Below are 12,875 nucleotides of genomic sequence, written 5' to 3'. Positions count from 1 at the left end.
GGTCTCAAACAAACTGTATTACAAAACATTAAAAAACCAATTTCAAAAACTCCTGGTGTTTCCTCTTTGGACTTCTGTATTGATCACTTCAACAAGGATGGGTTCCACAGAACTCGAGATTTCACAATTTTTATATGTTCTGCACATTAATACATTAATGGGAAAAATTATTTTCATTACAGATTTCTCTGTACACGAAGACAGATCAACCCTTCTTATAACTTCAATTTCATTGTACAGAAACATCAAAACAGTAATAAATAAGCCAACAAAACTGTTGTAAAGCAGATTCCTAAGCCTCATCTCAAGATACAATCCTGCTGCATTTCATACTTCTACTCAGAGTCAGCTGACAATATTCAATAGCTTCAGCATCTAAGAACCAGAACATTGGTGTCAACAGCCGGGTTTCTTTCTTCTCCCAGGAGCCCAAATCAATGTCTAGCTTGCACTCAGATAGAGGGCAACCAAACTAGGATCAAAGACAACATGCTAGGAACTGAGAACCCTGCGTTGTTCCGTTAACACTTTTAACATCTGTGGAGTGGAGCAGGATATATGTCCAGTGGCTGGTATCTCACCCGATCATTGTGAGGCAAGGGTCCCTCCTGAAGAAATTGCAAGGAAATAGAAGTTTATTACCATCACTACCAACAATAGAGCCAAACTCCATGGAAGAAGGTTTCGGAAACAGAAACAAGCACCATGCAAAGTGAGAAAACATACAGGATCCTGATTTCAGTAAAAACTTGATTCCACATCAGGAATTGATGAAAATATAGCAAGAATAACAGGCTTGGAGACACTATATAAGTCATCCAATCAGGCAGGGATGGTTTCTGTATAACTTTCAAAGAAAATGTGGATTGTCCAAACACTGATGTTGAGAGGTACTAAATGGAAATTGGTGAAGAATGGGCATATACTATTCATAACACTGACAATTCCAAAGTATGTACCATTCCTAAATGAAAATGGAAATCGACATTTAGAATCAGATACAGGAGTCAGGTGTGCTACCCTGTACCCTAGTTGGATCTTAACAACATGGGCATCCTGCAGTGATATGAGCACATACTAAGTTTCTCACAACCCAATGGTTCTCCTTCGAAAATGGCTTCTGTGTAATGCAGATTTTAACTCTTCTCCAGCCCCCATGAAAGGCTATTACTAATTTCCTTTTCTTTTTATATTGAGTACAGTTGTAGAAAAAGAATGCAAGGCTCAATGCCGAAGTCTATGAAATGATACAAAGTTAACAAAGTGAAACGAATCTACAAAATCAATGGAAGAGCAACCAACAAAGGATTTGATGATGAAGCCCTTGAAACCATAAAGATTAGGATTCTGTTGTTCCCACCAAATGATTTCAGTGTTTTAATCATCAATGGTTCGTGTGTGGGAACTCTACACATGCATGCCAATATTTCAGGTAAATACCTCACATATATCCATGAAGATATACTTTCAGCAAAAAAATGGATGATAGTTTCTAATAAAATAAAAAAATGGATAAGAAGAGTACCTCTTCTAAGTTTATTTGGAATGGTTTCACAAAATCCTCGAACATTATTGGAGAGAGTCCCTTCATTTTCTCATCAACTTCCTAGAGAATAGAAACAAAAGAAGATGGTTAGAAGGCACATAATATAATCCAAATTTCAGTAATGAAATTTCCTTTAGGTAAAAATTCTAATTAATCAAAACGGGAACAGATTATAACTGCATAGACTCTTTATTAATAATCGGCATAAATAACAATCTTATGCCTCAACAGATTATACATCATCTGGCCTTATGAAGATTTAAGACCCATGTAGCACAAGAGTAAACATAAAACCTTATATAAAGCTAATATGCATTCTGATCTTCTGTTTCCAAAATTTAACTCAACAACATGCATTCAATGTTCAAGGACAAAATCGTCATGACATTGTCTGTTGAAAGAATGATCTTGTATGTATTTAGAGAATATACAACAAAGGATGAGAGGTACTTCCAATTACAAGAAATAAAATGGGGAATGCTAAAAATGGAATCTCTATCCAGCATTTAAATGCTGAAAGGAGCTATGTAAGAACTTTTTGATGACACCTATTCAAAGAGTAGAGTGGTAATAAGGTCCTTCAAGTATTTTCCATCATTCTTCAGTTGTCCTGAAAATTTTTTAGCATTCCTCTCTAGCCAGGTAATCCAAAATTAAGCAAGGATACATCTTCTACACCAGACTACCCAGCCAGATTACTGTGCTACTTACTTAAAAAACCAGTAAACCTCACTTTCAAGAGAACCCCAAATTCACTTGAGACTAGTTCGGGGAAATGAAGGATAAGCATCTGGTTATTAAACTTAACAAGAAAAAATGACTGTAAATAAAATATTAAATGCTTCCCTGCTCCAACTTCCATATTTTAGGACAAAAGAAATTATCTAACCAAATTTTGTGAAGCCCTAAAACCTAGAACCTTCCATGCTAAATGTTTTCTCATTCTTAGTCTGAACTTGGTTCCTTGCTTTTCCTTACTCCTGCTTTGTGCTTATAAGAGGACACTTTAAAATAGGATTTCATTTACACCTGGAAGTTCCTATAGCCATGGGATGCTTGCAACTATACTCCTACATCACACTGATGATGCAACAGACAATTGTAAGATAAGTGTGCCTAACACTAGATAATACTCAACAAAGTGAGACAAAAAACAGGCACAAATACTAATGTGTCAACACCTTGATTTTTGTATGATATGCTTCAGTCAAAATTATCTTCTTATTATTATTTTTTGAATTTCTCATTCATTGCTATAGAGGTCTGTGTTAGACACCTGTGTGTAGTTTGACAATTAGCACTTATCACACACAGGAAGTTGATATTCATGTGGTTCTCATTGATTGGTAAACAACAGTAGACACTGCATAACATGACAAATAAACTAGTGGAATGGAAGATATTGACGATTCCCTTATCAATAGCATAAATCTTGAACTTGAGGAAAGATTAACTTGAGGTCAACAACAAGATGGAAACAATTGGAGAAGGATTAAGCAGACTGAAAGGCAAAATGGATTAAGGCAGTGAAGTGAATTTTTTTTTTTGATAAACCAAGAGAAGAAATCATATTAGAACACGCCAAAACAGGGGGCGCTCCCTAAGTACACCGGCAGTATACAAAGAAGGCCTCATCCAAGGCAACAAAGGATAAAAACAAAAACCTAGAAAAACCAAAAAAGACCAACAAGTCAACCACCCAACAAATTCATAAAAGAGAAAAAGTCTACGTCCATGAATTGTTGAGACCATTCAAGAAGAGCCCGAAGGAAGAGATTCTTCAAACTCATATCTGACTTCTCTTCTTCTTGAAACATTCTTCTATTCCGCTCTCCCCAAATACACCAAAACAAACAAATAGGCACCATTTTCCAAACTACACTCCTCTTCTTTTCTAGGCCCTTAATTTTCCATTCAAGAAGCAAGTTTCTCACTGAATTCGGGAACACCCACACCACCCCAAAAGAAGAGAGCACCACAGTCCAAAGCTCCCTTGTCTTACCGCAATGAATTAGAATATGATCCGTCGATTCCTCATTCTCTTTACAAAGAACGCATCTATTGACCATAGACTAACCCCTCCTCATTAACATATCAACAGTAGAAATTTTACCCCACACCGCTTCCCAAGCAAAAAAACGAGTTCTTAAAGGGGCACGCGACTGGAATCTAGCAATTTGATAGGGGAATCTAGCAATTGTGGAAATATATCGACAACAAATAGAAGAAAATTTTTATAGTGAAGGTCTAGTTCATTCAATTATCAAAGGTTGTAATTTGATTATATAAACAAGAAGGGTGAATGAGAAAAGAAAACGTATTCATTTACCAATCCAGTTATCCTTGAATTTTCCAACAGTTCGTTTGTAATCATATCCAATATGTGCCTGTTCACCTTCAAACCACTCATTGCAATTTCTTCTGTCTCTTCAATGTACTGCATCAATACCAAATGTCACTACTTGCATATTACAATAGAAAAAGCAATGCCAAAGGGACTGTAATGTAAGCCTCCTTATGTATCATTTTACATTTTCTTTTTTGTTACAACTTACAATTGGTTGCGACTGGAATAATTTTTATGGTTTGATTTAGATGATCATTCAGACTAAAATAATGGATGTCATTCTGTTCATTTGTTCAATGAAAACCTGGAAAAATGACCCAATTTGCTGGCTTTTATGTACAAAGACAAAGCATTTATCCTTCCTTTTCCATGCTGACACATGTTATAGATATAGGTATTAGGCATATGTCCATAATCACGCATGGTTGCAGGTTTCTTTAGGTCACAGGATTGAACAAGTCAGCAGGCATTGAGACCCATGATTGTCTGTGTCATATTGAACACACCCATATATGAATGGAAGAAATTATACATACCCTTGTTAATTCTCGACTGAACAGCTCAGATACTTCAAGTGTCATGTTGGCAGGAATCACAAAAGGGTCATCCCACTAAAATGAAGAATGTTATGTAATGAGTTAATAACAAAGATATATGCAGAAAATAATCTACTAAGCAACTTGGGGAAAATGATAGGCATGGAATAAAAGTAGAATATACCCTGTACTTTATTAACTCGCCATCTGGACTATCAGGTCTATCCATTAACCCCACTCGTTTTGTCAAAGCAGTAAGCCCCAACCTTGAATTTGCTGGGCTGATTACCATCTCTCTAGCAATCTGAACAAACAACTAGCATGAGGGATTGGAAAGGAATATAAACCAAATAAGATCATCCACAACTCAATATACCAGTATCTTGCGAAGAGCACAGAGAACATTTTGGTTAATTCAATGTTTGTTTTAAACACCAACAGAAGTTACTAGGAACATAAAAATCCATTTTCTACATAAATCTAAACACATCAAATTATAAAGTGCATTCATAATTAATTTACATTGTGATCCTATTAGAAAAAAAACCTAGTCTGCTTCTGTAATCAACCTAGATAGAAAGAGAAGTTGCATTTTCAGTGATACTTGAGGGCACATACCAAATATGAAATCCTTTTCTCTTGAATATAAACTTGATTTATAAATAGAAAAAGACCCAACATAATCCTTCCCATATAGTCCTTGAGGATTGTGGAAATCCGTTTCCCATCATCAACCACACTGACATGTAATGAAAAAGGCATTAAGAAAAACTATGTAATGGGTTAGTTGCTCTGGGTCACTTTAATACCTGCTCTTGAAGTAACAATGATACTACAGATCCTTAACAGGGCTTTGAAAATCATAAATAGAATGTGTCTAAATAAAGTGCAAATCATAAAGGTAAAACAAGTCTCATGGAATGAGCATTACTAGATTTGAATTCCATGTCCCAAAGAATTTTCCTAAGCCTTGCTTCCAGCTCATCTCAAGGGTGAGGTTGAGGAGCCTTAAGGCTACTGACAGACAGCCAAGTTCAAAATGCAATTGTCTTCACTTCTATTATAAATTTCCTCCTTTTATTTGTACTTTGTCTTTTTATCCTGATGAATTTTGTTTTCCTGAGTGAAGCTTTTTTCCCCATTTTTTCATTTTAAAGCAAACACATAAGAAATGCAAATAATCATGCACCAAAGCATGCAACTCCTTAAGTGCTACCTCAAATAGTCTTGTGTCTTCTAAATATAATTTTTTTTTAATCAATGAAGCATGTCCTTGAAGGATCAGTTTGAACTTATAAAGAGTCGATGTTAAGTACAATTACCTTCGTAATCTTTTCTAGGTCATCCCTTCCTCCATCAGTTATCTCATCGCCAAACACAACACGTTCAGCACATCGGCCACCATGAGCAACCACCATTTGCATTTTCATATAGCCAAAGGTCGTGTAACCCTGGTCTAACATATCTTCTCTGGGGTAAAAAACAGATATTGCAGTTTCCTGTTCCAGATGAAAAGGAACTTCTGTTAGAAGCAACTTCAACCAAATTTAGTGCAGCCATTTAATTTCCATCTCAATGACCAAAAGTGGTACCTTGCCACCAGGCAGGAGCTGAGAAAATGCATGCCAGTCAAATCGAGGAAACAAGTGAGCTAACACTATGTGACCAGCTTCATGTACAGCCAGCAGTCTTTTCTTTTCAAAACTCACCTATATCAACACAATGATCAAAATAAGATTATATAACTACATGTCAATTTCATAAGCACCACTAAAAACAACACAGATGAAGAACATACACTTTCTTCGCATTTCTGTTGCTCTTCCTCCGTAAGGAGCACGCCCATTCCCTCAAGCAATTGTTTATCTAACACATCAACAATATCCTGCTGGTATATCTTGGAATGACCTTTTCTCACCTGCAATCAATGATAAAATGATATTTATTGACAGTGCAAGTGGCTTAAATGCATGAGACAGCATCATAAGCCAGAAACAGCTTGTTTTGAGACATATATACAAGTTGTTTGGAGCTTATAATAAGCTCTCATTTGGAGACATCAATAGCACTGGATTTTTTTGTTTGCCATGAAGCTCTTACAAGTAATAATAAAATTACTTACTGTTTGGAGATTAATGAGTAATTTCAAGTTCATCACAAGCATTCCTTCAAAATCATATATGACAAAGAAATCACTCGTTTTCTTCGTTTTCTAGCAGATCACCTCAACTCTCAGATCATGTGCAGTACAATTCTACATGCTCTTATTTACAGCAAGTTCTAAGCATGTTAAGCAACTCTCAGATCATGAAGCTCATTAAAACCTAGACACACACACACGTGCGCGCACACACACACACGCGTGCACGCACACACACACACACACATATATATATGAGAAAAAAAGACAAGTACATTTTTTTGGATAAAAATACAAGAATGAACTTACAGACATTATTGCTCCTTCATTGACAAGATTTCGAATATCTGCCCCAGAATAACCAACAGTGCGGAAAACAAGCTGTAGAAGTTGAAGAAAGAAAAGATAAACGATAAGCACAACATTAAATGGAACATTCACCTCCTATGTTTAAAGGCTCAAAAATAAGCACCAATGTAAAGGACTGAACATTCAGCACCTCAATCAAACATTTGATAAAAAATGTCCTCAAATTTGAACGAGGTTATGTCAAAGAGAATACAGTATCAGATAAAAATTATTAAACTGCAGCCAATGTAATTGCAGCATTGGTGAATATGCAGCTCTTCTATGAGACGTTTTTCCAACTTCATAAAAGAGTTCTCTTTGGTTGATCTCCCCTTAACAAGGGGCTTTTTCACAGGATGGGGGGGACTGAACAGGCAATCAATGTCAAAATTCGATCAATTCCTTTTAAAGAGCAACTGGGAGGATCATTTTCTAACACATCGCAAACTCTTTTAACAAGGCCCCTATCTGATCATTCCCCCATTTTACTGGAGGGAGGTGAGGTAAGAAGGGGTAAAACCCCTTTCAGATTCGAGAACATGTGGCTCAAGGTGGATGGGTTCAAAGATATGGTGGGTGGGAAGGTTATCAGTTTGGTAGGTCTTAGAGCTTTGCCTTGGCTTCAAAGCTGAAGGTGTTAAAGGAATACCTTAAAGCCTGGAATAAAGAAGTCTTTAGATGCAGCCTGCAAGGGCTGTGCATTGGATCAGATCAGCTACTGGGATGGTAAAGAGAGGGAAGGTCAGCTTTCGTTAGAAGACATGGAAGCTGGGAGATTGGCGGTAGAAGAGTTTTATTGGGCTGGCCTAGAGGAAACCTCTTGGAGACAAAAATCTTGGGAGGCATGGCTAAAGGAAGGGGGCAAAAACACAATTTTTTTTTCACAAAATGGTTAATGCTAGGCATAGAAGAAATGTCATTGGGAGAATCAAAATAAATGGAGAATGGGTAATGGAGGAAATAGAGGTTTCAACAAAGACGGTAAACTACTTCAAGCTGCTATTGTTAAAATCAGTGGGAGTGTAGAGACTGAATATAAATGGCATGTCTCACAAATCATTGAGCATTAAGAATTATGTTGAGCTGGAAGAGGTGTTCACAAAGAAGGAGGTCTTTGATGTTCTAATGGACCTGAATGAGGACAAAGCCTTGGGTCATGACGGCTTCTCCTTGGCTTTTTGGCAACATTGTTGGGAGTTTGTAAAGGAGGAGATATTGGGCTTATTCAGAATTTTTTTTTTAAAGGGGCAACTTTGAGAAAAGTTTAAATTCTACCTTTCTGATGTTGATTCTGAAAAAAGGTGGAGCTGAAGATTTAAAGGAGTTTAGACCCATTAGCCTCTTAGGCAGTCTAAACAAAATTTTAGTCAAAGCTTTGGCTAATAGGTTGAAAAAATGATTGGGGAAGTAGTGTCAGGTTCTTAGAATGTGTTTGTGGAAGGGAGACAAATTTTAGATGCAATCCTTAGTGCTAATTAAGCCATTGATTTGAGATTGAGGAGTCATAGAGGGGGAGTTGTGTGTAAATTAGACATAGAGAAAGCCTATGATTATGTAAATTGGACTTCTCTTTTGGAGGTGATTCGAAAAATCGACTTTGGTTAGAAATGGATTGAGTGGATCCGAGCTTGCATTTCAACAGCAAGATTATCAATTTTCATAACGAGGTTCCTTAAGGATTTTTCCAGGGTACAAAGGGTTTAAGACAAAGGGGATCCCTTATCCTTTTGTATTGGTCATGGAGGCTCTTAGCTTTCTCTTGAGAACAACAATGGAGGTGATTTGAAAAATCGACTTTGGTTAGAAATGGATTGAGTGGATCCGGGTTTGCATTTCAACAACAAGATTATCAATTTTCATAACGAGGTTCCTTAGGGATTTTTCTAGGGTACAAAGGGTTTAAGACAAAGGGGATCCCTTATCCTTTTGTATTGGTCATGGAGGCTCTTAGCTTTCTCTTGAGAACAACAATGGAGGTGATTCGAAATATCGACTTTGGTTAGAAATGGATTGAGTGGATCCGGGTTTGCATTTCAACAACAAGATTATCAATTTTCATAACGAGGTTCCTTAGGGATTTTTCTAGGTACAAAGGGTTTAAGACAAAGGGGATTCCTTATCCTTTTGTATTGGTCATGGAGGCTCTTAGCTTTCTCTTGAGAATGACAATGGAGAGTGGTTTTATTTCATGTTTTAGGGTAGGAGAGGAAGGTAGAGAAAGAGTAGAGATTTCTCACCCCTTGTTTGCAAGCAATGCCCTTCTTTTTGGAGATCCTTGTCTAGATTAGCTTTACATACATGGCCTGGGTTTTGCTTTGGTTTGAGGCTACCTTAAGGCTAAGAATTAACTCGATCAAGAGTGAACTAATTCCAATAAGGGACGTCTCTAATGTGGAGGAGTTGGCTTCAGTATTTGGTTGTGAAGTAGGAAAATTTCCCGCTACTGACTTGGGCCTACCCCTTGGTGCTACCTTTAAGTCTAAAGTTGATTGGGATGTGGTGGAGAAGAGGTTCTTTAAAAGATTGCCCCTTTGGAAAAGGCAATACCTCTCAAAAGGAGGAAGAATCACTTTGCCAAAGGGTATTTTGTGCAACTTACCAATTTACTTCATGTCCCTTTTTGTTATTCCTAAATTGGTGGGTAAGTGGCCAGAGAAACTCCAAAGGGATTCCTTATGGGGAGAAGGGGCCCTTGAGAAAAGCACATCTACTGAATATGTCGATGATCTATAAAATAAAAAGAAAGGAGGCATTGGCATTAAGGATTTACCCACTCTCAATAAGGCACTTATCGGTAAATGGTGTTGGAGATTTACCTTGTAAAGAGATATGCTTTGGAAAAAGCTTATAGATGGAAAGTTTGGAGAAGAACCAAGAGGTTGGTGCTCTTGGGTAGGGAGAAAGGTTATGGTGTTGGCTTGTGGAAGTCAATTAGAAAAAAAAAAAAAGGGAATTTTTAAAACCAAAACAAGATTTAAGGTGGGCAATGAGAGAAAAATTAAATTTTGGCATGATGTCTGGTGTGATGATATATCCTTAAAGGATTCTTTTTCATCACTATCAACCATTGCAACTTCCAAGGAGGAATGGGTGGGAGATGTTCAGTACGTTGAGGGTGAGATGGTCACATGGAACTTGTGCTTGTCAAGAAATTTTCATGATTGGGCGATGAATACCATTAAGGAATTTTTTTCTAAAACTTTATGAGTTGGGAAGAAATAGAGGAGAGGAAAATAAAATGGTTTGGAAGGCTAGCAAAAGTGGGGTATTCTCAATGAAGTCCTTCTACTTTGCATTGAAAGCGGAGGGTGAAATGCCTTTCACCTTAAAAATAGTATAGGGTTCTTAGGCTCCCACCAAAGTGAGTTTTTTTGCTTAGGAAGCAACTTAGGGAAGGATTCTAACTTTGGACCAACTTAAAAGGAGAGGATGGGTTTTAGCAGGTTATTGTTGTATGTGAAAAAATGCAGAAGCATAAATAGATAATCGTCTCATCCCTTGTGGGAAAGCTAGAGAATTATGACACTTTTTCGTCTCCTTTTTTGGCATCTTGTGGGTTCTCTCATTTTCGGAGAAAGACTTGTTAATTGGTTGACATGGGAGCTTTGTGGGCAAGAAGAGAAAGAAGGTTTGGAGAAGAACTCCTCTTTGCCTTTTTTGGACAATTTGGAAGAAATGAAACCAAAGAACCTTTGAAGGGGAGCAATGCACTATCCAATCTTTTAAGGATTCCCTCATTGCTAATTTGTATATGTGATCTCATGGGTATTTTCTAGTTAATGGTCAAACAGGTCCACATTCTTTGTTAGATTTAGAGAATGGTTATGCATATATATATATGCACATAAGCTGAGAAAGGTGCCTGTTAGACAAATCTAAACCTCTTCCATGTTCCCATTCTCCTCGTCTTCCTCCTTTCTAGACATGCATATTAAGTTATAGTTCCAATTGTTCAGTGTACCTAGGTTGCATCCCTTTTTTGTTAGATATCTATCAATATAAGTTAATATGCCTATAGAAAAAAGACCTTTTGTGGGATCCACTTTGATGAAGTTCCTTGTTTTTGTAGAAGTGCAAACTGGTGGAGAAGATTATGAGGGTTCTTGAGAGGAAGACGGTAAAGGTCTTGATTGAGAGGAAGACCTTCTTGATTAGGCTGGAAGGTGATCAAGGAGGTGAATGGTGTTCGATGACAGAGATAAGTAGAGGCTTGGTTTTTGCATTAGGATTTGAAAAGGAAGCAGTTGGGTGGTTGGTTGAATACTTGAAGAAAGCCATAGCATTGAAGAGTCATATGGGGTTCAACAAAAAATTCAGGGGAAAATGCAGGGCTCATCTGTTGGAAGTTGGCTTCAACAATCATGGAAGGTTCATAAGGATCTCGGAGTTTGCTACCAACAGAAAACCTTCCGTTCTGATCATTCCTGAGGGCGACAAAGGCAGAGGTTGGGAGAGTCTCAAAAAAGCGTTAGATACAATGCTGGTGGTCCCCTATCCGTATGCAGAAGAAAAAGGAAGGAATTTAAGAGGGGAAAGCTGGCCTCACTACAAAGTGGGCTCGATGCACAGATCCTACGCGAAGATAGTTAGTGACGAAGGACCAAGAGGAGGTGGTCTAGTTCCAGTGGGGAGGTGGGCGCGTGCTGTGATATGTGAAAGCAAGTTTGACAGGGAGAATTGGGCTGAGGTTGGAAGATTGGTGGCGAGAAGCTTAGGGAAGAATGGAGTTGTAACGATCGTACCCTTTTCAGCTAGAAAAGGTGTATTTTTTGTTGAAACAACCAAGGAAGCCTTATTCCTCCATGATTTGAGGAAGTTAAGGGTTGGGGAAAGGAACATTATTCAGCTGCGAAGATGGTCGCCGAAGGAAAATGCGGAAATAGACCGGAAATTTAGAGAAGGATGGATCGAATTAAAGGGGTTGCCATTTCACCTATGGTCGGAGGTTCACCTGAAGAAGATTGTGGAGCAATGGGGGTCTGTAAAAGAAATTGATTGGCGGACGCTGAAGTTATTCGATCTCAGCAGGGCGAGATTAAAGATTGTAATGAGGGATAGGGCAATCCTTCCAGCCATGTTAGAGGTGACGGATGGGGATTGGGTGTTCACAGTCGTCGTGGTGGTGGTCGGAGATGAAGAAAGACGGAGAGGTAGCGAGAAGGGTGAGTCGACTCGGGTGGCTGTCGCTTCTCACATGGAGACAGGTGGAGGAAGGCGAGGGGAATGCGGTAGATCAACGGAGAAGGGAAGGTACCGTGTCGGGGAGGATAACAGACTTTGGAAGGAGGGAAATAGGGGTAAGGGCTGCCAGATCCCGTCACAGTCTCGTTTGAAAGCAACAGATGGGATGGACGGGATTGGAGAAGGAGGAGTTTGGGCCGGAGAAGATGAGGATATTGCTGATGTGGGCTGTCGGGCCCGAGAGAGGAAGGCCCAGCTGATGGTAAAGACTGATCCAAGTGGAGATGTAATGGGCTGCAAGATTAAAGACCTACTGGGCTTGGGCCTAAGCCCAGATGAGGTTACCCCAGTCGTGACAGTGGCGTCGTCACGCGAGGAAGAAGAAGACGCATCTTCTGCAAACGAAAAGGTGAAATCAGCTCCTGGACTCCTCGAGTTTCAGTCGAGTAGGTTAGCGGAGAAGAAGGTGGTGCATGGTTCAAGGAAGCGGTGGTCAACTTTCTTTCCCCCAAGCTCAGAGCATCGACAAGGTATCCGGAGCAATAGCGAGTCCATTTCGCGCGGAAAAATCAAGGTGGACAGCGAAGAGGACCCAAAGACAGATGATTTAGGAGCCGAATCTCAGGCAAACAGAGGACTAAATGCAAGCCCTCTCTTTTCTCCGTGTTTATCAAGGCCGCGCAAGGAAAATATAGGGGAAAGGGACTCGGCGACAAGAAAGGAAGCAGATCTGGAAATGTTTTCATCCAACGAAGATATGGAAGGTTCTTTGGGCCG

At 38.8% G+C, this 12,875-nt stretch overlaps 1 protein-coding gene across 1 annotated transcript in view; it reads right to left on the bottom strand.

Moving 5' to 3' along the window:
• Positions 1–119: 119 nt before the first annotated feature.
• LOC100244978 (ATP-dependent zinc metalloprotease FTSH 12, chloroplastic) overlaps positions 120–12,875 on the bottom strand; it is a 30,686-nt gene continuing 17,930 nt past the window's right edge. Inside the window, exons 11-19 of the mRNA XM_002263142.5 lie at positions 6,879–6,950; positions 6,228–6,347; positions 6,022–6,138; positions 5,752–5,928; positions 4,614–4,733; positions 4,430–4,504; positions 3,876–3,983; positions 1,526–1,606; positions 120–608 (exon numbers count right to left, since the gene is read on the bottom strand). Of these exons, the coding sequence (XP_002263178.1) occupies positions 531–608; positions 1,526–1,606; positions 3,876–3,983; positions 4,430–4,504; positions 4,614–4,733; positions 5,752–5,928; positions 6,022–6,138; positions 6,228–6,347; positions 6,879–6,950 (948 nt within the window). The 3' untranslated portion in view covers positions 120–530. The remainder of the gene's footprint in view (positions 609–1,525; positions 1,607–3,875; positions 3,984–4,429; positions 4,505–4,613; positions 4,734–5,751; positions 5,929–6,021; positions 6,139–6,227; positions 6,348–6,878; positions 6,951–12,875) is intronic.

Source organism: Vitis vinifera, chromosome 19, assembly GCF_030704535.1.
Source record: "Vitis vinifera cultivar Pinot Noir 40024 chromosome 19, ASM3070453v1".
Lineage (NCBI taxonomy): Eukaryota > Viridiplantae > Streptophyta > Magnoliopsida > Vitales > Vitaceae > Vitis > Vitis vinifera.
This window is presented reverse-complemented; position numbering and strand designations above follow the sequence as displayed.